At 44.2% G+C, this 24,564-nt stretch overlaps 1 protein-coding gene across 1 annotated transcript in view; it reads right to left on the reverse strand.

The window, feature by feature from the left end:
- The window catches only part of LOC112432436 (protein NLRC3), a 3,307,575-nt gene that overhangs the window by 1,076,578 nt on the left and 2,206,433 nt on the right, over positions 1-24,564 (reverse strand). Inside the window, exon 48 of the mRNA XM_076881152.1 lies at positions 24,080-24,253. Coding sequence (XP_076737267.1) covers positions 24,080-24,253 — 174 coding nt within the window. The remainder of the gene's footprint in view (positions 1-24,079; positions 24,254-24,564) is intronic.

The raw sequence follows: 24,564 nt of genomic DNA on the forward strand, positions 1-24,564 counted from the left end.
GGTTTACCTTCTACTGTCCTTCCACTTTTATGCACTTCTATTTTAGACATAGTAAAAGTTTCAGTGTAGACACAAGAGGTGAAATAAGGAGGGTGCAAGTCTTCCTGCTTTCACTATAGTCTACCTCACACTGTCAGCCACAGTTACTTCCTCACCAGCATGACTGCACGGAAACTCTGCTTTCTCCTGCTTCTGCTTGTGGTTTTTAGCAGTGAAGGTAAATATATATAATTAAAAAAGAAAAGCTGTAAAGCCAGGTGTTTAAGAAGAAAGCTTTAGTTAGGTTAGTGAAATAATATATGTGATTGATTTTCCCACAACAACAAATATATAGAAACTATAATCCCGATTTTGTTTCATTTTAACTGGAACAATTTATAGAGACTCTTGTGAAGACAATTGGAAAGAAACCCGATTCCACTCAAATATGCAGCAAAACAACTCTGAATATTACTGTGATGATACTGTGTGAGATCAGCACAGAGAGGAGCCGAGGAGAACAGCGTCGTCTGCTCTATCGTTACGACCGAGGCTTTATTCATGGCTGTGACTCCAGGTTCACACTGATCAAAGAAAATGAGACTGTGTTTCTCCACCTGCTCAACTTAACATCTGAAGACAGTGGGAACTACACCTGTGAGTGTGGATTTCGTGGTGGATTGTATGTTCTCCATCTCAGTGTGACTGTGAGAGGTAAAAACATTTTCTATTTATACCCACACCGCAGATTCAAGGTGGATGTTTGGAACTGCGTTAACACTTTCTTTTCTGTCATACATGGTTTGAGGTCGTCATTCCCGCCTGCAGCGGATTAATGAAAGGTTTCAGTCAGGAGATGAACATCTGGAATGTTTTTAAGCTCTTCTTCTGGCTAATTTGTTTAAAATTTCATTATAAAACTGTGCTCCAATCACAACTTTGGTGTTATTTCATCAGTGAAATGTTTGAATGATGCAATTGTAACTCTAATGTAATGAAAAGATAAACATGTTTTCCACTTTAATATAACAGGTTAATGCAAATTTCGTGACTTTTCATGTTTTCAAAATGAAGTTTTTTTGTTGTGTGGCAACATTCAACAGACGATGGAGATTCTTCTGGCATGAAGTTCATGGCTACAGTTCCCATCATTTCTGCTGCTGCTTCACTCATCAGTGTGGCTGTGATAACCTGTGGTTACAGCCTGAGGAGAAATCCTCGCAGGTGAAAACTTTTACTGACGCACTTAAACTCATGAAATGACCCTTTGAAATCACTTGAGCACATTACTGCATACAGCAGCCACTGTGGTGTTCAAAGTATCTCATAGGTTCTTTTAAAACACCACACATTAGTTGTAGACATAGCTAGTCTTGTTTTTGAGGTATTTTTCACCCCATGACCTCTGATGTTTTTATCCTAACAGAGAAAACAGATCAGGTCTAACTAACTTAACAGGATCTGAAACTCGCCAGATGTTTGTGAGTTTTCCATAGTTCTGTTTTACACTTAATTGTGCCGAGGCTGCAGTGCATTATGTCTGTGTTTTAAGCTGCACTTTAATTAAATGTAAATGACAGTGTAAATTGTTGTTTAGGACAAAGAGGACCGCTACATGAGCCTTCATCGGCAAAACATCGATGTCTACCAAACTATCTCCTCCGGTCGCCTTCATCATGATGCTGAGGCCGCTGCATGTCACAGTCATGTACAATAATAATCAGAGATGGAGTTTTTACCCTGACTACGTGATCTATAAAACTATGATGCTAGACATGCTATCTATAAAAGACACTGACATTTTAACTTGCCAGCATCATGTGTACTGTTACTTTGTTTTGCATTGAAAAAAGAGAAAAATATTAACGTCCAGTAAAACTTGTAATGATGTTGTGAATGAATTGCCTTAATTCATGGCTTTTAACACCATTTAATTTCTGTTTTTTATCTGGTTTGAACGTTGAAAATCCTGCCACTTGGCTCTGTGGCCTCTGCCACCATTATGGTTTTTGCTATACTGGTCCACTTGATAGTCATATTTGATGATGATTTTACTTTATTTTGAGTCATTAGAATCAGAACGGGGGTCAGGAAAGAAGAAAAAAGATAAGCTGGGGAGAAAGTTAACAGAAGAAGAGGGAAAAATAGAGAAGAAGAGAAATAGATGGAGAGGAAGAGAGAAAAAATACTGAAAATCTATTTCATCATCTGCTGAAAAACACAAGGAAAAACCAACACAGTGGGGAACCCACAGCAACAACCAATAATATGCAGTAACTAGGCTAGTGAATTGTCCCACAAGGAGCAACAGGACAATTGACCTACTATATGCTAATGTGAGAGATGCATACAGAGCCACCCCCCTCCCCCCACTAGGGAAGTCAGACCACAACCTGGTTTACCTACAGCCACAATACACACCCCTCGTCCAAAGGCAGCCGGTCACAACGCGCTCCATCCGGAGATGGACCCCAGAAAAGGAGGATGCTCTGAGGGACTGTTATGACACCACAGACTGGGATGTGCTCCTGAGCCCACATGGTGAGGACATAGAGGGGGCGACACACTGTCTTACAGACTACCTCAACTTTTGTGTGGACACGGTCGACCCTGCTAAGACGGTACGGTGTTATCCTAATAACAAACCGTGGGTAACACAGGAAGTCAAAGCTGTCCTCAACATGAAGAAGAAGGCTTTTTTAATATTTTGTAATAATTTATTTGTAATAATTTATTCTGTTTCAGGAGTGTTTTTATGCATCTGTATTATATTATACAAACACATTAAAAGTGAATCTCTGTCCAAAATATGCACTCAGTTTACTTCTTACTCACTATGAGCATCATTCATTATTCTCCTCCAGTAATTAAGGTTAGGATATGTATTTTTTTTATTCCAATCCATTCTTCTTTGGCAGCATTTAAATAACCTTGATCAGAATTGATGGTTTTGTTACAGACTTTTCAAAAAAGTGTTTTGCTTTTCTTTCACAAATGTGGGATTAAATTGTTAAAAAGTACAAAACAGTGATGGCATGTTTTGTGACGAGGACCCAGGCACAGAGAGACTTGATGGATTTAATAATCTTTTGATTTAATAAAGAAATTTGCAGACTTGCACAGAGATGGTAAAATTATGATGACTGATAAAGGAGGCGAAGACAACAGACGATGAGGACAGGGAGGATGCAGGGACAGAGACGGGGAAGAAGTCTCATTGTGACGAGTAAAGTGTATCTTGGCTGGCTGGGCAGCTCTCTGGGTGCTCAGCCCCCCAAAGCTCTGATCCTAGAATCCTCCCTGAATTGTGTTAATACAGTATGTCAACATGAAAGCATAACTGTACAGGGTGGGCCAGTTATATGGATACACCGTAATAACATAGGAATGGTTGGTGATGTTAAAGTCCTGTTTGTGGCACATTAGTATATGTGAGGGGGCAAACTCCTCAAGTTGGGTGGTGACCATGGTGGCCATGTAGAAGTCGGCCATCTGATACCAAATGATACCAAACAAGGCAAAGTAAATAATTTTTAAAGGTAAATGTAGAGGAAACATCAAAAGTTGTCACGGCTGGGGCAGCAGTCGTGTGGTGGAGTGAATGAGGACCAAGATGCAGACGGCGGTGGAGATGCGAGTGGAGATTTATTTACAGTGAAAATAACAAAGGTGAGGGAAGAAGTGAACATCAACCTAAACTGGGACAAACTAACAGACAAAGCAGAAAACATGAGGGCAGCAGGGAAACACAGAGATGACACGAAGAAGGAAGAGAGACGTGGAGAAACACCGATGGACACGGAGACTTTTCACCTGTTCCTTTTGTTTGAAGTGGCCAAACTTGGCCACAGTAGGACGTGGTCTCCCGGTCGCAGCCCGCATGGGGCCGATGCGATGCACTCTATCAAAGGCGATGTTCTTCACCGTGTCCTCCGGCAGCTTCAGGTGGGTTTTGATGAAGGTTTTGCACTCTGAGCCTTCTTCATCACAAGATCCTGGAAGCACTGATCAATGTAATCTTGGAGAGCCTCTAAACTCTCCCCGTTGTTCTCCAGGGTGTTGGAGATGATTTAGACAAATATTGTTAGTTAGAAGACTATTGATAAGTGTATTTGGTAATACTGAAGCTTAAAGGAATTTGTTCAATTCTAAACTACCATTCGCTTTAATTTTACGCCAAAATCTCCGGCGTCTGACGTCAGTTACAACATGAGTCGCTTATCTCTGTCACTCTGAAGTCACATTGAGTTTTCCTCACTGACTGTTTTAGACAGGATTGTGGGAGCAACACAAAAAGCAGCTTCAGCTGGAAACACACAGTTTAGTGTCTTTGCTGCTCGCTTTAAGTCACAATAAACAGGAAACTCATTGTGTCTCATGTCAGAATCACTCATATACAGGAAAGGAAGAGGCGGAGCTTATTTCCTGCAGGGAGCGGTTAGCAGTCTGTGTCTTTCTCATTTCTGACTCCTAAAGAGCTGAAAAACACAGGCTGTTATTGGCTGGCTGACACTGGGATTAATGTCCTTGAAGCCAGCAGTCTTTAATGTCCAGGTTCAGAACGGGCAGGTGAAAAACAGTCCTTTATGTCCTCTGATGTTCAATAAACTGTCCTGATTACTGAGGGAGCAGAGAAAGTGTCTCCATCACTCACCACAGCTGGATGCTCTGAAATCCTGGAATCCAGCTGTGGAGAGGAGCGCCGGCAGCGTGGACGCAGTTTAGTAATCAGGGAACGGGAGACAGGAGGGAAACACAGCTGGGACCAATTACACACACGAGACAGGAAACAGTAACACAGGACTGTCAAAGTAAAACAGGAAATATAACACAGAGTCCAAAGTAAGGAGACGTGGGACACAGTGAAGACACAGAAACAGAAACCAGAACTATAATCACAAAACAAACTCAGAAACATAAAGAGTGAATCAGCTGATTCAGTGTTTGTGACAAAAACATGGATCCTGGTTAATAACTTTTATTTGTTTGTTTCTGTATTATTTTGTGTATCGTTCTTATGAGCTGTTGTTTTGTCAGTGAAATATTATTTCATTGTTTTAAGCTTTTTGTTGACTTTGAAGTGCTTAAGTTGATATTTTTGAACATTTAATTTGTTCGATTATTGTCGAGTCGATAAAACTGTCAAACGCACAGCTGCTTCCAGCACGGCCGGAGGAGAGGTGGCCGAGCAGACGCACAACACACACAGCTCACAGGTTTGCATTTCTAGATATTGCAGATGTTGCAGAAATTGAGAGTAAAGAACTCAGAGATCCAGCGCTGTCTCCTGCCCCTTATTTATACACCACAACACAACGACAGGCGTAACTCACACAAACGGGTAACATGAGGCTCAGATGCTTTGGACGTGTTCACATATACTGGACACAGAATGATGAAGATGGAGCTGCAGGAAGGAGGAAAAGAGGAAAAACACAGAAAAGATTCACAGATGTGGTGAAAAAGGACACGACAGCTTCTGTTTGTTAGTTTGGTTTTTCTTTATTTGGTAAAGATTCAGAAATAAAGAGAAGATCACATGTTTGAATATTATATTAACGTTCTGTAATTACAACAAGTTGTAAAATCTTTCCAGAGTGAGACAGAGACTGTGCAGAGACTGTAGAAGGACAGAGCAGCAGCAGAGCAGTCCAGATACACTGATGATCCTCTGTCAGATCCAGAGGGACACACAGGGCTGATGCTGGACTCTACATTGTGTCTGACAGTGGAGCTGTTCTCAGAGCAGTTCACTCTGCAGCACTGACAGTCATCTGCACTTCATTCCTCTGTCAGTCACTGCTGGATGAAGCTCTCCTCTCCACCTCCCAGTAACATGGCCCAGTCAGAGCGTCTCTACACACAAGCTGCTGCTGCTTCAACCTCTCTGGATCATCAGGACACAGCTGCTCCTCTCTCAGCACACACACCGTCCTGTTTACCATCATAACCTCCACCTGCAGAGAGAAGGAGGAAGAGCAGAGGAGATAAACGAGTGTTTCCAGAGACTCTTCATCAGCTGTCAGTCAGTGATGCAGCACATCCAGTATAAAGAGCAGCAGGGACGTCAGTGCTGGGACTGTACTAGGACTCATTGTTGCTTCACTTTTTCTAATCTTTGGATTTTTATTGAAGTTGCTGAAAATGTTTTTCCCTCCTAGTTTGAGTTTGGACTTTCATTCATTAGAAGAACCTTGGTGTGTCCACTCTGAGCTCTGTAGGAACCCCAACAACAAGCCCAACAATCCAGATGGACGGTTCCAGCTGTTAACTGGAGGAATTCCATCCAAACATCTGCTCTCACTAAATTCTTCCTCACCTACAGACTGTGTTCTTCACTGCTTTAAACTTGGAAATCAATGCTGTCATTGGTCTGCGTGCTGCTTTGTTCAGAGAGCTGATTGGCTGTTGACAGTGTTTGATCAGAGCGTGTCAGCCGTTACTATGGTGACCATAAAGGTGAGAAACAGGAAGTGTTTGTGTCCAATCCTGAAGCCTGTCACCGTTCTCCTCTCACAGCTTCACTGAGAAGCTGCAGCTTTACAGGAAACACTGGATCTTTGTTTCATACTGACTGTGTTTAGTACAATACTGCTGACAGCACCACCCACTCACTCCATCACTCTACTGACCTCAGAGTCTCCAGTCTGTAGTCTGGACTCTGCTGAAGATCAGACAGCTGCTTCACATCTGGATCCTTCAGGTTGTTGTAGTACAGGTCCAGCTCTCTCAGATGGGAGGGGTTGGACTTCAGTGCTGCTGCCAGATAATCACAGCTGATCTTTGACAAATCACAGCTCTTCAATCTGTATAAAGAATGAAAGACGTAAGTTTATTAGACAAAGTGCTTGAAATCATTCAGTGTTTCATCATCTGTTCAGAGCTGAAGAAGGTTCAGAATGTAGAAGTTTAGAAAATGGAAACTCCAAACAGCTGAAGCCAACAGGAAGCAGCTTCAAACAGGAAACTGTGCAGAGTTTCAGACTATATGTCCTGATGCAGCCAGTTGGATTTTGGAGATTTGAATCTCTGTTCTGTGACTAAGTCCTTGAATCATTTCTTCCAGTTGGTCCAACAAGACAGACTAAGTATTGGACATGTGTTGTGGCTCCATCAGGGGAGCTTCTAAATGTGATGTGATGGCCCCTCTGGGTCTGTCAGGTCACAGCACTGAAGAGAGCTCAAACTGGGCACACAGCTGTTCCAGTCTGGACCAAAGACTCTATACTGGGACTGAGGGACTGCTTTGACTGCACCCACTGGGACTTTTTAAAGGCTCATGTTCTCACTTAGATCATCGATTTCTACTGACATTTCTTTCTGGGAAAAATGGGGATTACTTTGCAAACAGGAAGTATTTTCCCCAATAAGCAGCCCTGGATTAGTAAATCACTCCAACATGTTCTCAGGCAGAAGAAGCTGTCTTGTTATGAGGGAGAGAAGAAAAAGATTGAGGCACAGAAACCTGTTGAAAGAGAGATAAAGCAGCTAAAATCAGGTGTAAAAGTAAAGCAGAGGATGAGCTGAATAAAGGACACTCAAGGCTGGCTTGGAAAGGAATGAAGTCCATGGTGGGGATGCAGAACAAGGAGCAAAGATGAATGTGATGCTGAATCAGCAGAAGACTTGGACTCATTTGATTCCAGCTTTGATATCATTGATTTCAATGAAGAGCTTTGTGATTGTAGCAAAGGGCTGGTAGCTCTGAGAGTCCCACTGATGAGGTGTTTGTGTGGAAATCTCTTAGTGGGACCAAAGAGAGAAAAAGCCCTGGTCCTGATGTTGTGGGAGGGAAATGATTGAAGTGTGCTGTGAGGAAGTGACTGGGAGATTTTCACACATTTTCCAGTCCTCCTTGGAACAACAGGAAGTTCCCAGCATATGGAAACAAAGGTTAAGTGTCCTATGGCACTCAGTGATGATGGTGCTGTGGCCCCACCACCTCCACCTCTTTGTAAAGGAACTAACTGTAATCTGAAGCTTCAAATGGAACTAAGACTTCCTCCACTAGGTGGCAGTGTCTGATGAGAAAGTGTTAGTGGAGCTGGCCTGGAGTCAGAAACAGGAAGATGCAGGATTTGGGCTGAAATGGGCAAAAGTGGTTAGCACTAGTGCCTTAGAGCAAGAAGGTTGTAGGTTGAAGCTTGTTGGTCAGCTGGGCCTTTCTGTGGAGGTTGGATGTTCTCCCACAGTCCAATGAAATGCTGCTTAGGTTCATTGGTGCTTCTACATTGGCTGTAGGTGTGGATGTGAGGGAGTGCTTCTCTGTCGCTCTCTGTTGGCCCTGTGATGGACTGCTCACCTGTGCAGGTGGACCACGCCTCTTGCCCTATGACAGCTAGGGCACAGGCTGCAGCCCTGTGAGCCTAAGCTGAATAAACAGTTAGCAAAAATGATCCATAGATGGCCTGAAATCCCCCAGTTAGCAGTTTGGTAGATAGCTATGACATGCTAATCCCATCCAGCAGCTGTATTCTACCTGTAAGCTGATCCCTGCTGAGCCAAAGCACTTTTTCATATACAAATTACAACCTTTAATAGAAACCTATTGGTCAGCATCTTATTAGCCTGCTGTTAGCTTCATTCCACAGAAAACTGAGAGAAACTAACAGAGTTGATAAAGAATAAAGAGAAATGTGCTGATTTAAAGCCTTTGAAGTGCTTCAGATGATCTCTGTCCACTTCTGTCCACTCATTCATTCATGTAAGCTTTCTAATGCAGCTTTGATCTTCACAGTCTGCTTGATGAAACTCATTCTAACCCTGAATGTCAGAGTGTTCCTCCTTCTCTTTCCCATCATTCATGCTGGCAGTGGAGGAGATTTGGATGTTGGACTGCGTTTTGGATGATGTGTGTATGTTTGTGTTGGACTGCTGTCTGTAAAGCAAACGCACATTTTGCTTTGGATTTCAGTGTCACACAGACTTTAAGGTGCAATGAAGAGTTTGAGAGTTTCACAGTGAATTTTCCAGTGGAGGATTTTTCTTCTTCTGTGAAGGTTTGAAATGTGAACATTGTTCTGCTGCAGTCAATGGACTAAACCAGAGAAGAAGAAAACAGACTTTACCATGAAGATCCTCAGTGTGGATCAGTATAATATCAGCCTGATGTCTGCAGTTTAGTGTCAGCACAACTTTCACATCATATTCATCTCAGCACAACTAAAACATGCTGACTGACCTCAGAGTTTCAAGTTTACATCCTGGACTCTCCAGGAAACCACACAGATGCTTCACTCCTGGATCCTTCAGGTTGTTGTTGTAGAACAGGTCCAGCTCTCTCAGATGGGAGGGGTTGGACTTCAGTGCTGCTGCCAGATAATCACAGCTGATCTCTGACAAATCACAGAGACTCAATCTGTATAAAGAATGAAAGATGTAAGTTTATTAGACAAAGTGCTTGAAATCATTCAGTGTTTCATCATCTGTTCAGAGCTGAAGAAGGTTCAGAATGTAGAAGTTTAGAAAAGGGAAACTCCAAACAGCTGAAGCCAACAGGAAGCAGCTTCAAACAAACACAACAAGAGAAAAAACTCTGAATGTTTCACATTAAAGTCGTACATTTCTCATAAAAACAGGACAAAGACTTGAAAAAGTCGTGTTTTTCCTTCCAGGAACCACATGGCTTCACTTTTAAAGGTGAAGTGTGACAGAAATGGACATATTTGAAGTCCAACACCTTTTTCCAGTCACATTATTAAAGCAGACAAACTACAAGCTCATTTTCATTCCAACAAGTCATCTTCTGACCTGGACTAACAACACTGGTCTCTATGTGCAGCTGGCTGTGAGACCAGTGCTCAGGGAGCGTCTACAAAGTGCAACACTGAAAGAACATCACACACTCATTTGCTTCCAGCACTTTCACACAAACATCTACTGTCATTATTGTCACCAAACTCTGTGGATCCTTTATTGCAAATTCAAATGGGATCAAATGGTCAGACAAAAGAGGGTTATGAGGAAATATGATGAAATGTTGTGTATTAGCAGCAACTTATTGAATCTTTTTCCTCAGAAACCAAACAAAATGATTGACAAACATGTTTTTACAAACTCAGTGTTGGACTTGGATCAGCAGGATAAGCTGATGTTTAAAGGCATTTGAGTCTCGCTGTATGAGAGTCCAGTTCTTACTCAATATTTATGGATGATGTTCTTTCAGTGTTGCACTTTGTAGACGCTCCCTGAGCCTCACAGCCAGCTGCACATGGACCAGCTGACATTACCCAGCATTAGAGGCGGCTGTAAAAAATTCATGTTCCCATTTAAATGGTTTTAATTTGAATAAAACGATGTTGATTCATTCAATCCTGAATCGATGTTTAATATAAATGTATTTTGCCAGAATCTCAGGTTAAAGCTCACAAACTATTTCAACAAGCAGCAAACAGATAAAACAGTAAATGAGAGCAGCTAAACACACAAAGATGGAAACACAGAGCGTGGATCGTTCACTCGACGGCACGTACACGGACACGCCGTCGGGGCTGAAAGTGGACAGCTCACAGATCCTGAAGCTGCAGGTTTCATCTGTCTCCAACCAAAACTGAGTGAAGCAGCAGCAAAAGAAGATCCAAACTCTGCTTCACGTTTGATCAATATGCTCATGAATTCTCTCTGACTTTGGCTGTTCCTGCCTGCACAGCTCTCTCTCTCTCAGTGTACTCCAAGAACAGCTTCAAACATCTGTTTCTGCATCATTCACTGTTTATTAGCCACCAGTCTGCTGTTGTGTTCAGTGCTGTCGGCCTCTGACAGTAAAGCCTCATTTCTGCTGTTCCATGGAAACTTTTTAAAATGATGACAGATTACAAACTCTCAGCTGTGTCTGTAATCAAACCTCTGTAACTTTGCTTCACTTCAGCAGCATCAGCTCATGTTCACATGTTGCTTCATGGTTTGCTTCAGTTTTTGATCGACTGCAGAATATTTTGAAGGTTATCTGCTATAAAAAGCCAGAAGAGGAAAATCTGCTTCATGTGTTTCTGTTTGATCCTCAGTGACTTTGACACAAAGGCCTCTGCTGTGATGATCACACCTCTGATCAAGTCTCACAGTGTCACAACTGATAAATGATCAGAGTTAGAATATTTCTGACTGTCTGCTGTGTGCCGTGACCTTTGACCTGCTAAAGACAGTCAGCTGTGGATTATTCATTGTTGTGTCTGATACTTAGAACTGTGAGGAAGAAGCTACACAGTTAATCAGGGTCCCCTCTCTCTGAATCAGGAAAGGTGGGCAGGCCGCGTGTGGGCCGCGGGCCATACGTTGAGTATCACTGTTTGAAATGTGAACATTGTTCTGCTGCAGTCAATGGACTAAACCAGAGAAGAAGAAAACAGACTTTACCATGAAGATCCTCAGTGTGGATCAGTATAATATCAGCCTGATGTCTGCAGTTTAGTGTCAGCACAACTTTCACATCATATTCATCTCAGCACAACTAAAACATGCTGACTGACCTCAGAGTTTCAAGTTTACATCCTGGACTCTCCAGGAAACCACACAGATGCTTCACTCCTGGATCCTGCAGGTTGTTGTTGTTTCTCAGGTCCAGCTCTCTCAGATGGGAGGGGTTGGACTTCAGTGCTGCTGCCAGATAATCACAGCTGATCTCTGACAAATCACAGCTCTTCAATCTGTATAAAGAATGAAAGATGTAAGTTTATTAGACAAAGTGCTTGAAATCATTCAGTGTTTCATCATCTGTTCAGAGCTGAAGAAGGTTCAGAATGTAGAAGTTTAGAAAATGGAAACTCCAAACAGCTGAAGCCAACAGGAAGCAGCTTCAAACAAACACAACAAGAGAAAAAACTCTGAATGTTTCACATTAAAGTCGTACATTTCTCATAAAAACAGGACAAAGACTTGAAAAAGTCGTGTTTTTCCTTCCAGGAACCACATGGCTTCACTTTTAAAGGTGAAGTGTGACAGAAATGGACGGATTCATATATTTCCAAATTCCTTTGGAAAGATAAACCCCCGCGTATCAGCTTAAAAACGCTACAAAGAACCAAGGATAGAGGAGGATTAGATCTGCCTAATTTTCACCAATACTTCTTAGCCAACAGGCTTCAGTTCATCTCAGAATGGTTAAAACATACCTTCTTAGTTGAGCCCTGGCTAGATGTTGAACAGGCACTATGCAAGGATCTAGAGATTTCAGACCTACCATTTATTAGCTCAAACATCAAAAGACATGAATGCTTTAAAAGCATCAACATCAGCTCTTCTCTGACAGCATGGTGGGAGTTTCTAAAAATAACGGAGTCTTCATTAATCCCATGCAAACGTACACCTATCTGGAATAACCCTGACATATTACAAAACAATAATATGATTAATTTCCCAGAATGGAGTTGTAAAGGAATTAAATACTTAGAACATATATTAGAGGGAACAGAATTTATTCCATTTGACAGACTAGTTGAACAATATGGGATCAACAAGACAAGGTTTTTAGAATATCAACAAATTAAATCCATAGTAAAAAAGAAATTTAACCTCAGTCAAGTTGAATTACAAACACCACTAAGTGCAGCACATTTTTTTACTCTTAAATCCCCCAAATTATTATCTAAAATATACAGAACACTTTCTAAATTAGATGAATCAATATCCCTTCCTACTGCAAAGTGGGAAGCAGATTTATCAGTCAACCTAGACCAAAACTTCTGGTCTCAGATTTGCTTAAAAACTTTCAAATTAATTAAAAATCCCAGTCTGCAATTAATACAATACAAAATACTACATAGAGTGCACTATACAGGTCATCGGATGTTGAAGATGGGCTTTACATCTTCCAACAACTGCTCACACTGTCAAGGCAATACACCAGACAATTACATCCACGCTCTTTGGTTCTGTCCACCAGTGCAAAAGTTTTGGCGCGAGATATGTGAAGACTTATCAAAGTGTCTGAAATGTAACATTCCAACTTCCCCCTTAGTGTGTTTGTTGGGCAGCTTAGATAATGTCACTTCAGAAAAGAATATCGCCCATATGGTTTTCACTGCCCTATGCATAGCCAAGAAAACAGTCCTCATGAACTGGAAAAATAAAAATAATCTTAATTCTAACCAATATAGAAATTATCTATTAGATTACATTAGTCTTGACACAGCCTCTGCCACCACATTAGATCAATTGCTCTGGGCCCCTTTTATCAGCTCCATCACCTAGTAGGGGTGGGGGGTCATAGTTTGGTCCCGCCTTCACTGTTGTGATTGGTGAGGGGGTAGGGACAGGCTTAGGGCGTCGGGGGGTTCCCCGGAGGCATCTTCCTTGGGGGGCTCAACCCGGGGTAGCGGTCACGTCCGGTTGGGGGCTCTGTTGGCTCTCAGGTGACTGTTTCCTCGCGGCTGCGTGCAGCTGGGCTAGGGGAGGGTCTGTGCTGACGGACGTGGGTTACTGACCTGGCAACCTGGCTGCCCCTGGGTGGGTCCGGGATGGGCGTGAGGTTCTGGGGGCGCTCCGTCTCTGGGCTGGGGCCCGGGCCGGGCCTCGGGGGCTTGGGTCCTGGTTGGTGTGTTGCCGGGGTTGTGGGCGGGTGGGTGCATGGGGGCCCGGCCCTGGAGCAGGGTGCCGCCGGTGCGTCGAGCCGCCTGGGGGGCTCTTCATCTGGTGGGGGGGATGGTCACATCTTGCAGGAGCTTTCTTCTCTTCAGGAACTCTCTCTGCGGGAGGGGGAGATACAGGAGAGGTGGAGGAAGATCTCAGCCTGGGCGTTTACCGTCTTATGTAGTCTGGAAGATGTGTGGATGGTGGGGTGGGTGCAGTTTTCTCTGTGGTGGGGTTGGGTGGACTGTCCAGGGCTCTGTGGAGCCGGGGGGCGCTACTGCACTGGGCCCCGGTCTGATGGGCCTGGGCCCCCCTTCCCTGGCGGGTCGCGGAGGGTGGGAGTGCCTACTGGGGTCAGCGGGGGAGCTGGCCCCAGGGAGGGGTTACCTGCCCCTCCCTTCCTTCCCTCCCCATCTCCAGCTGCCTCCCTCTTCCCGCTCCTCCACAACCACCCACACATGCAGGGCCTTGGAGTGGGGGTATGTCACCAGGGTGCAGAGGAGGCTACCCCCCCCCTGTCCCCTTCTGGCTGCCTCTGCCTCAATTTTATCCCACAACTTAGACATTCACATTATTCACACTCTCATTACACATACATATAGGATCTTGGGGGTGGGCACGATACATGGAATCCAGGTTACCATCAGGGTGTACACCTCACCCCTGACGTCGTTGCCCACCTCTCAATTTTAAATACACTTAGTCATTGAGGGCTAGCAGGAGGGACTATGCGCTTACCTGCTGCTCCATGGCAGGTAGCTCCATGCCCTCCTGGGTTTTAATTGCACCTTAGAACACATATGCATCAACACTACAATGAGCGGGTGGAGGGAGGTTTGGAGTCTTCTCCCACCCCCATTCTCTGCGGCCTGCTGGAGCGGGAGGGCTAGTAGGAGGAGTTGGCCGTCCGACTGCGGTCTGGGGTGTGGGGCCTCCCTGCTGCTGCGGAGTCGGGGTGGTCTGCCTCTCCCCACCGCAGGGAAAAGGGTAACACCACCTGGGTCTGGGTGCAGTTCCCCCCTCCAGGGGCAAGGGTACCTAGACCCGGTTTGTAGAGTACGCTTGGGGAGTGTGATCGTGTGTACAGCGTCTCTTTATGTCTGTCTCCACGTTGGTTGAGTGTGGAGTGAGTGCATATGAGAGCATGAGGGTGGGAATGGATGTTTGTGTCTGTGGGTGCCTGTATGTCTGTGTCTATATGTCAGGTTGGGTATCAGACGCCACCTCTCTGGGGACACCTCAGGCCCTCCAAGGTTTGGAGGCCTATCTCCACCCACCACCACTTCCCCTGCCGGTGGCGGACTCCCTCAGGTGTCGGTGTGTTGGTGGTTCTTTGTGTCTGGGGGTGGGCGTCCGGGTACACACCGGCTCACTCCTTGGCGGCCGCTTGTCGGGGCCTGGGGCCTGGGGCTCGCTCGGGCCCCCTTTGGAGGTGGGGTGCCCCCGGCCTCTCGGCCTGGGGCTCGGTCACTCAGGCGCAGCTGGGGGCCGGCGGAGCTCACGGGCGCGTCACTGCAACTCCCCCTGGCTTCTGCTCCGCGGCTGCTGAATGAGCTCTCATCTGGGACTCTCCTCAGCTCTTACTGGAACAGTGGCGCGGCTGCCCCTCTGTTGGTCTTCCTTGGTCTCTTGTGTTCTGGGGGCCTCTGGATATCTGGAGTTTTGATCTCCTCCATACCCGCTTCACACCCTGGAGGACAGGGCTGTGGCCCCCCCACACTCCCTAGCAGATCATTACATGGAGAAACCTTTGGAATGCAAGCATGCTGATCCACACAGGTATGCACACAGGTGTACACATGGGTATTCACAGACGCGGACTAAAGCTTTCTTGGCTGCTACCTCAAAGCACACTGTGCGCTGTCTATCTTGCGTGCTGCACAATATCGTTTATTATTTAGTAAATATTGATATCTATGACTAGCTAGTTTATTGTGATGGTGCTTTGTTTTCTCTATTATTATGTTGCTCTTTGTTGTTTGCTGTCTCCTCTGTTTGTTTTTTTTGTTTGTTTTTTTTTTTTTTTTTCTCCATACAGGTGACCCAGGAGTTCTTTTTTTTTTTTTCTCTCTCTCTTCCCCCCCCTTCTCACCGTCTCTTCTCCCCTTTGGTTTTCTTTCTTTCTCTCCCCCTCTTTCTCTCATTCATTCCCCCTGTCCTATTTATTAAAAAAAAAAAAAAAAAAAAAAAATGACAAAGGATGAACTGAAGCTCTGCCATCACGTAATGTCGCATACTGCTGTTTCTGATGTCATTAAAAAAAAAAAAAAAAAAAAAAAAAAAAAAAAGAAATGGACATATTTGAAGTCCAACACCTTTTTCCAGTCACATTATTAAAGCAGACAAACTACAAGCTCATTTTCATTCCAACAAGTCATCTTCTGACCTGGACTAACAACACTGGTCTCTATGTGCAGCTGGCTGTGAGACCAGTGCTCAGGGAGCGTCTACAAAGTGCAACACTGAAAGAACATCACACACTCATTTGCTTCCAGCACTTTCACACAAACATCTACTGTCATTATTGTCACCAAACTCTGTGGATCCTTTATTGCAAATTCAAATGGGATCAAATGGTCAGACAAAAGAGGGTTATGAGGAAATATGATGAAATGTTGTGTATTAGCAGCAAGTTATTGAATCATTTTCCTCAGAAACCAAACAAAATGATTGACAAACATGTTTTTACAAACTCAGTGTTGGACTTGGATCAGCAGGATAAGCTGATGTTAAAAGGCATTTGAGTCTCGCTGTATGAGAGTCCAGTTATTACTCAATATTTATGGATGATGTTCTTTCAGTGTTGCACTTTGTTTGGCACAAAATGAAATTATTTGGCCTCTCAGATGCTTTTAGAGATTCCCAAATGACTGATGATGACATCTCTGGGGTCTGATTGATAGAAAAAAAATCTCTTTGAGACCTTTTGTAACTGACAAACTCTTCATCTGCTAACAACACTGAGTTGAATCTCCATGGCTGATAGTTGGAGCAGGCATCAGTAATACACATTGAAAAAACAAGAGGAGAAATCACCAGAGTCTTATAATCACATTCTGTAACTAAAGGGAGACGTTTTTCTATACAAATATATGTTTTATGGACATTAGAAAAAAAAGAGTATTGATGTGAAGCAGGATTATGAAATCTCCATACATCAGCCAGCCCATAATGATCAAGAAAGCTCTGAATGACGCATGCTGACTTTGGACTAAGTGTACTTTTGTGTGAACTGTGGTCCATAGCAGATAATGAGCAGTTTAGGTCTCCCTCAAAGATGATATTGTGTGATGACATATTGGGGAGCCGCGCAAAGACATTAGTGAAAAATCTGTGATCGTCCCAATTAGAGGCGTAGATATTTGCTAAGATCAAAGGAAAACCATAAACTATGTTTTCTGCACTTAAAATCCTGTAATTTTCTCATAAATCGACAGTGCGGCTTATGGATGAATTCTGGTTGTGCTTACTGACCTCGAACCGATTTTATGTGCTACACGGCGCTCAGAAACCTTTCAAAAGATGTTTTGGTACGACTTTGCTCAGCTACGAGGCCGCACCGCTTGATGGATTGTTGGAGCATTACAGCTACGAGGAGCCTCGCGGAGTGATACGTACTCTGCTTCAACGTAATATTACTGTATTGAGTGTGTATAAGGACCATAAATGGCACCTGTAAGAGACACGGTTACAAAGAGGGTTTCAAACTCCAGGCTGTCAGTCACGCAGTAGAACCTGGGAACAGAGCAGCTGCTTGTTATTATGCTCAGCGTCTGTTTACATTTTGACTGCACGATTGTGAGCTTTTTGTTATGCACAAACACAACATTGTTTTCTTTTATTTATGGAGCATTATTATTTAATAAATGCTGATCATTTATTCCTGAGTAATTGTTTCATGTACATCTACGCTGTATGTTAATAAATGTGCCTGTGTGAGATTTGGGACACAGCTTTGACTAAGAACTCTCTTTTTGTTCGTACTTTCTGGCTTTAAAAATATCGAGATATATATCGTATATCGCCATCCAGCTAAAGAATATCGAGATATGAACTTTGGGTCATATCGCCCAGTCGTAATATTGCAATAGGTTGTCCGTTAAACTCAAGCGGGGCTTGGGCCCTGGCACGGCGTAGCCACACAATCCTGGTAGTAGTGACGCTCGGCTATGACGGCGTGCGGGTTACCAGCTGGCTTTCTCAGGATAGGGCTCCTGTGTGAGCGGTCGACAATAACGTCTTTATCCATACCCAGCACTTCACGTAGTAGCACGGATATGGCCGTGGAGGAGCTCGAGTCCAGGCCCTCTGGGATCCCTATGATGTGGATGTTAGCTCTCCGCTTCCTGCCTTCATCACATTTATCCTTCAGGTCAGACAGCTCCTCCTTCATACTCTCTACTGTAGACTGCAGGGTGGTCACCTCATCGCTCCACATTGACAGCCCATCCTCAGCTTCTTTCACTGTAACCTTTACTCCATCAACTTCGCCGCACGTCGCCGCCATGCTGTTAGCGATCTCATTTCTCAGTCCTTGCACGTCAGCCCTTATATTGTCAAAATCTTTTTTCAATGCATTTCTGACTTCTTCTTTTAACAGCGTACTAATGTCCTCTTTAATGGATTGAAGAAGCTCCAGTTTTAGAGCAGTAGGATCCACATCACGCGCGTCTGTTGAGTCTGCTCTTCAGCGGCCGTAGAGCTGGACGCTGCCCTTTGGCCATCATCGATACTCTCGCCCGAGATCGCACCGGGGCTAAAATATTCACCTGCTCAGCTGTTTTTGATCAGTTTGAGCCTGTGTGGTTTGATCAGGTGGAGGAACGATGTGATGCTATAAAGACATCATCTTGTCCAAATGAAGTTGTTCCAACACGTGTTTAAAAAGATTTTAAAGGTTGTCGGTTCCGACATCTTAGCGATTTTTAACAGCAGTCTTAGTTCAGGTGTTGTACAGCCTGTTTTAAACATGCTGTTGTACAGCCTGTACTAAAAACCTGATCTGGATCCTCTGTCCGCTCAAACTTCAGGCCTATTTCAAAGCTTCCCTTCCTGCCGAAGATTTTGTAAAAGATTATATTTGTTCAGCTGCAATCTGTTGTAAAGGTTTCAGTCTGGTTTTAAAGCTCTTCACAGCACTGAAACTGCACTTTGAAAAGTTCTTAATGATCTTTTATCAGCCACTGATCAGGAGACTCCGCTGTGCTTTTGGATCTGACTGCTGCCTTGACCACAGCATCTTGACCTCACCATTGGAGCATGGCGGCATCAAGGGCGCTCTATTAGACTGGTTCAGCTCTTTTATTAAATCGCATTATTACATTTGGGGCTTATATTTGATGGCAATTTGAAAAACAGCTGAGCTCAGTTGTACAGCGGTCTTTCTTCAAACTGAGGCTTTTATCTAAGGTGAGATCATTTATATCTTTTAAAAACCTTGAACGGGCGATCCACGTTTTCATGACGTCCCAGCTGGATTATTGTAACTCCTTATATGTTGGAGTTAGTGGGACCTGCCTGGCAAGACTGCAGCTGGTCCAGAAAGCTGCAGCTCGTCTTCTGACACAAGCTCAAAGACATTTATCGTCCCAACAACCACATATACGCTGGTCCCTCGCTGTAACACAGTTCACCTTTGGCGGCCTCGCTGTTTCGCTGATCTTTTTTGTGCAATTTTGCATGTTTTTGTTTTTTACAGCGCATTGTGTTCTGCGTCCTGATTGGCTGTAGACCATTGTCAGCCAATCTCGTGCCGTGTCTCCTGTACAGTACAGAATGTGTTCAAATTTACAGCAGTGTGACTCTGCAGTGCTGCACTGTATGTTTGTACGTTTTGTCCCAACAAACAACAATGATGACGAGACGTTTTGCACCTGTGGTAGCAGCCAAAGGCAGAGGAAGATGCTGACCATCATAGTTTCAACAAGGAGGCAAAAAGGTTGTAACTGTCCACAACAAGAACATCGTAAGGATGGAGTCAGCTTTGGCTTTGTGGCTCAGTGACCGCAGGAAAAAGAACATCGTGCTGGACACCAACATTATCTGCAGAAAAACTCAAAAGCTTTATGAAACTTTACCTGACAGCGAGGAGCCCAGGCCATGGACGAGTGCTCCTCACACAGAAGCTCATTTAATGCCAGCAAAGGCTGATTTGACACGTTTCAGAAACACTTTGCTTTCACTCTTTAATAATGAACTTGTTTTTCTATGAAGGTTTGAACTTTGTTTAAACAAGAGAGAAAAGTGTGAAAATGTTCATGCCTGTCTGAGAAAAGTGTAGAAAGTGTGCAGTGAGGGTTTAACTGCCTTAAAACTTCTATAATACTTGTAAAACATAAAGCTGCTACTTCATTCTGAGACTTATTTTTAGAACGTAACTCGATAAACGAGCGACCGCAGTAATGTATTGTGTTTATTTTGAAAACTCTCAACAGGATCTTCAGATTTATTTTGAAAGCTTTATCTGGAAAACACAAACACATAAGCAGGAAACAAAGAGCGTGATATGAAACGATAGACGTTTTCATATGGTCATCATATATACATCGTTCTATCGAACAGCCCCAGCTCCTGCTGTCAGTCTCTGTAAATCTGCTCTGAAAACACATTTGTATTCACTGGCTTTTAATACAGCATGAGAGTTATTTGATATTTGATGTGTGATATTAATATTAGGAGTTATTTTAATCGTTATTTTGGATTCTTGTACAGCACTGTGGTCAACGCTGCTGCTGTAATTAATGTGCTATAAACACATAAACAATCTGCAGTTAAACATCCAAAACTAAAGATGTGATCGCTGCCTTTAGAAAATGTGCTGATGCACAAGATATCAGCTCCATTAAGGTGGAATGTGGCCGTGTTAGAAACATGTTGGAAGAAGTTTGAAGCTGAAACTGTGAAGCTGAGAGTGAAAGAGCTCCAGCGTCTGTCACAGGAAACTTTCTTATTTCCACACTGATGAAAGCATCAAGCTTTGATTTCCTGCTGCTTTTATTGAGTCACACTGTGAAACTGAGCCACAGCTGAACCAGCATCCCTGTACAGCAGACACTTACAGCGCTTGGCTGCTTCCATTGGACCCTCTGCACAGAGCTTCAGTTTCCTCTTCTGGTCCCAAAGTGCAGAACAACAAGGTTTCAAACAGCTTCGTTCCAGCAGCATCAGCCACAGACATGCAGAGAGAATCCTTTGGTTGTGTTGTGTGTTTGCATATCTGCTGTGTTGCTTTGTGAGGATGGATCATCTCCTGCAGCTCCAGATAAACAAGCTGGACCTGAACCTGGTAGCTTCACTTAGAAGACACTTGTGACGGGAACGTGTGAGAAGTTTTGTGCAGACAAGTTTGGATTTAGAGTGTGGGACGAGCTCTCCACAGTCTTTGTGGAGATCCACATTCTGCATACTGCCTGTGAGAAGCTGCAGACATTTGTCCTCCAAATCCACTGAGCAGCTGCTCGTGGTGGTATTAGCTTCATGTGTGCGTGTTAGCATGAAGCCTCGGTCACACTCTGCTGTGGACACGGTCACGGACAGCTGGACGCCTGATGGACGAGTCGTCCTTCCTGTTAAACTTCTTTGAGCATGAGAATAGCATAAGAAGCTCAGTGGACACTGTTCAGGGTTTTAACTCTCGCTTTCTGATGGGTTTAGATTTTATTATTGTCATTTGTATTAGGAAATATTTAACCATATATTCTTAGAGGTGTATAATCAATTGTGTAGTGATAGGATGTGTGATCTTTAGCAGGCTGCAGGGGCTTGGTGTGTATTCCACACTGGAATGCACACCCACATCCTGGGAGCACGAGAGAGGTCGTACCTTCTCTTATTGTTTTATGGCAGGATTAACGTAGCTACGTCTGTTCTAGTCTAAGTGCTTTTTGTTTAGATGAACTGCTGGACTTCCTCACCATGTTATCTAGGGTGAACCATCTAGGGTGAAGGGGGGTCTACCCTCTTCCTGACCAAGGATGTTATATGACCCTTTGATCAGCAGTACCCCACACACACACACACACACACACACACACACACACACACACACACAGTATTCTTTGTTCACATGTATACCTATGTGAGATGCTATATGTTAATGACCCTATGCATATTCATGTAACCACAATAAAAGGAGTGCTATGGGGAGCCTGGCTGAGAGTCTGATGGTGGTCAAGTGGTGGAACGACGCTTGGCTCCAGCCAGGTCTCCCTCATGCATGAGTAAACCAGAGAACTTTGGTGCCTTGTGTCTTGCTTTTTGCTGCGTAGCAGATTGTCCTTAACGTTCCAGTGGATAGGTTCAAACTACAAACCTATCACTTTCACTTCAGCTTCACCAACAACAGCACAAGCAGAGCAGCCCACTGCCCGCATGGCTGGGACAGCGCCCCCTGGTGACTGTAAACCACTACAACATGTAGACGGCCGTCTGCAGGCTGGATGTAGCACCACCGCAGAGACGTGCTGCAGCTCTGTTTAGTTACCCAGCTGACAGCAGAGGCTGTAGTTTACTGTTACCAACATGGAAAACTGAAGCTTCACCAGCTGGAGCTACAGAGCTGGAGAACAAAGGAGACTGAGAGGCCAGAATGATGTGGGAGGAAACATCAAGAGCCTGTTTGAAAGGAGACACATGTGGATGCTGTGCCAGTCTGTGGTCTGTCAGAAGTCAGCTGAGTCACACTGCAAGAAGCTGCAGAATCTCAGAGGAGGAGATTTGGAAGTGTTTGTGGGACAAACTGGACTCAAAGAAAGAAGATGTTTGTGAAGTCTTTGGTGGAGGTGAGCAGTGTGAAGCAGAACACATGCAGATGAATCAGGAGGTCAGCATCAGTGTCTCCTTGTGGTGGACGGTAAAAGAATCAGAGCCAACGCTCCCGTCCACCCTCGGCATGAAGCAGTGCTGTTTCTGAAACAGGAGGACAAGTCCAGAGAAGACAGAGGAAGCAAAGATGAGGGTGGGACAGGACAGCAGGACTTCCTTCACACCTGCAGCTCCATCACACTGCTGTAGCTCCTCTTCATCACACATGTACCTGCAGCCTGTCTTCGAGTCCAGGAGTCACCTCCACACAGTGTAGAAGCCTCCTGTGCAGACCATGGAGTCCAGCCTCTGTCAGGGAAGTCGGCACTAAAGCCTGAAAGACTTCAATCTGTCTCTGCTCCACCCGAGAAAGACCAGCACCGTACTTGTTGTGCATTCAAGGAGGGAACATCAGCGCTGCATCGTGGGAACAACACCGCAGGAACAAAGACACAGCACGGCCGATGAAGGACGAGGACAAAGGAAAGGTGAGTGAGAAGACCCTGGTGGTGTGGACGGACCTGCAGGGGCTCCAAGACTGAGGAGCAGAGACGTCCATGTACCAGCTGAGGATGCTGCAGTGATCCAGGGAGCTCGGTCCAATCTGAGGCCGTGTGAACTACGTGGACCACAGTTTCTTCACAGACTTCAGCCACGTGAACATCTGGAGATCCAACAGTGTACGAGCTGTGAGCCATCAGCTGTTTCTCTCATCAGCTGCTGTAATGAGAGCTGCTGGAATCATCTCGAGCAGCAGGAAATCACTGATGTTGTTTCTAACCAAAGATATGGGACTGAGCTCCGCTGAGCTCCTTCTACTTTCATCCAGATAGAAACTGCTACAGTCTGCTGATTATTGCTTTGCCTCCATCACACGAGCTCTTTATCCTGTTCTTCACTCTCATTGGTTCTTTGTCTGCTTGTTTTTACAACAGTAGTCTTCTGATTGGTCAAAGGAGACAATCAGCTGTGACTAAATGTAGCTCCTACAGCAGTGATGGGAATAACTACTGAAGCTAATCCAGTATCAAAGCTCAGGAATCAGCAGCTCCCACCTCGTTTTCTTTCAACAACTATTTTTAGCTGCTGTGTTTTTGTGTTTCTGCAGACCTCAGACATCCTGCTGCTCTGGACAACTTTTTCATTCTTTTGTATCATTATTTTGCTTTTCTTTTATTATTATGTTATATGTATTAATATGTGAAACACTTATTCTTTGTGTTTTTGCTTTGCTCCTGTCAAACTGCTTTAATAAAATCTGCTGCAGTCTAAACTGTGGACGTTCCCTTTTTAACCCTTTGTGAAACAATAAAGGTTTAAATCTGAGTATTCATCTATGTTAGTGTTTAATGGGTCTAATAGGTTGCTTTGGCCTTTCCCAGTAATATCTTCCCTTGCAGTCTGTGGTCCAGGCTTCTAAAACCATCCCAGGTTAACAAGAACTACAATCTAGAGGAGAGCTGCCATAACAGGTGTGACTGATGAGATCTGACCTGCAAGGTTACTCAGGTTTGTTTGTATCAGGACAAGCAGGGAAGCCGCCTGGACGTCAAAGTAGTTAGAGCTGGGCGAGTGTCCTCACCCACATCGGCTTCACAACTCTGCATCATCTACTGAGTAAGACTCAGAGCATCAGAGATTAGAAGGTCTACAAAGAGCTGAACCAGACTTCCTGTATAAAGGTTTTAGTTCCACAGATCGACAGTGTCAGCACAACTAAAACGTGGAGACTGACCTCAGAGTTTCAATTTGATGTTGTGGATTCTCCAGAAGAACACACAGCTGCTTCACTCCTGAATCCTGAAGCTTGTGGTCGCTCAGCTCCACCTCTCTGGGATACGAAGGGTTGAGCTTCAGCACTGCTTCCAGATAATCACAGCTGATCTCTGACAAATCACAGCGCTCCAATCTGTATAGAGAATGAAAGATGTAAGTTTATTAGACAAAGTGCTTGAAATCATTCAGTGTTTCATCATCTGTTCAGAGCTGAAGAAGGTTCAGAATGTAGAAGTTTAGAAAATGGAAACTCCAAACAGCTGAAGCCAACAGGAAGCAGCTTCAAACAAACACAACAAGAGAAAAAACTCTGAATGTTTCACATTAAAGTCGTACATTTCTAACAAGAGTGTTTTAAAGACAGCGTCACTGATGATCATCTTCTGCCCAGTAAAACTTTGGTTTTCCACATGTGAGTGTTAATGATGCACAAAGACTGTGAGT

This window comes from Maylandia zebra, unplaced genomic scaffold, assembly GCF_041146795.1.
Source record: "Maylandia zebra isolate NMK-2024a unplaced genomic scaffold, Mzebra_GT3a scaffold03, whole genome shotgun sequence".
NCBI lineage: Eukaryota > Metazoa > Chordata > Actinopteri > Cichliformes > Cichlidae > Maylandia > Maylandia zebra.